Genomic DNA, 1043 nt, shown 5'->3' with positions numbered 1-1043 from the left:
TTGAAACTATCATTGCTGACCTGAATTTTTACATTGATACAGTTACTATTGTATATGAATACATGCATGTTTTTTTAAGTGAATCCTTTGAGGGAATGTGTCGCCACAGATATAACACTGATATGGTTTCTCTCCTGTATGAATACGTACATGTATAGTTAACTCACTTGTTCTAGAGAAAGATTTACCACAGGTAACACACTGATATGGCTTCTCTCCTGTATGAGTAAATATGTGTGAAGTTAAGTGACCGTTTCGAGAGAATGATTTACCACAGATATCACAGAGATATGGCTTCTTTTGTGTATGACTTTGCTTGTGTTCAGCTAAGCAATCATTTTGAGAAAATGATTTACCACAGACATCACAGTGATATGGCTTCCCCATATGAATTTGTTTGTGTTCACCTAAGCGATCTTTTCGAGAGAATGATTTACCACAGATATCACACTTATACGGTCTCTCTCCTGTGTGAACACGTACATGTACAGTTAAATCACCACTTTGGGAGAATAATTTACCACAAATGTCACAGTGATATGGTTTCTCTCCTGTGTGAATACGTTTGTGCATAGCCAAGTTACTTATCTGAGAAAAGGATTTACCACAGGTTTCACACTCATATGGCTTCTCTCCTGTATGACTTCGCATGTGTATGGTTAAATTAATGTTTCGAGAGAATTTTTTACCACAGATATCACACTGGTATGGTTTCTCTCCCGTGTGAGTATGTTCATGACTAGTTAAACCACAACCTGGAGAGAATGGTTTATCACAGATGCCACAGGGATTTAGCTTCCTTCTTGTATGAATTTGTTTGTGTCTAGTTAAACCAGAACCTTGAGTGAATGATTTGCTGCAGACATCACACTGATATGGTTTCTCTCCTGTGTGAATACGTTTATGATTAATCAAAATACTACATCTAGTGAATGAATCACCACAAATATCACATTGATATGGTTTCTCTCCTGTATGGGTACGTGTGTGTATTGTTAAGTAATGACTTTTTAAGAATGATTTCCCACAAATATCACAGTTGT

At 36.6% G+C, this 1043-nt stretch overlaps 1 protein-coding gene across 1 annotated transcript in view; it reads right to left on the bottom strand.

The window, feature by feature from the left end:
• LOC106883589 (endothelial zinc finger protein induced by tumor necrosis factor alpha) overlaps positions 1–1037 on the bottom strand; it is a 1114-nt gene extending 77 nt beyond the window's left edge. Inside the window, exon 1 of the mRNA XM_014934665.2 lies at positions 21–1037. Within this exon, the coding sequence (XP_014790151.1) occupies positions 46–651 (606 nt within the window). The 5' untranslated portion in view covers positions 652–1037 and the 3' untranslated portion in view covers positions 21–45. The remainder of the gene's footprint in view (positions 1–20) is intronic.
• Between the last annotated feature and the right edge of the window lie 6 nt (positions 1038–1043).

The sequence above is a fragment of the Octopus bimaculoides genome, unplaced genomic scaffold, assembly GCF_001194135.2.
Source record: "Octopus bimaculoides isolate UCB-OBI-ISO-001 unplaced genomic scaffold, ASM119413v2 Scaffold_332166, whole genome shotgun sequence".
Lineage (NCBI taxonomy): Eukaryota > Metazoa > Mollusca > Cephalopoda > Octopoda > Octopodidae > Octopus > Octopus bimaculoides.
The sequence above is the reverse complement of the archived record's forward strand: the minus strand, read 5'-3'. Positions and strand labels throughout refer to the sequence as shown.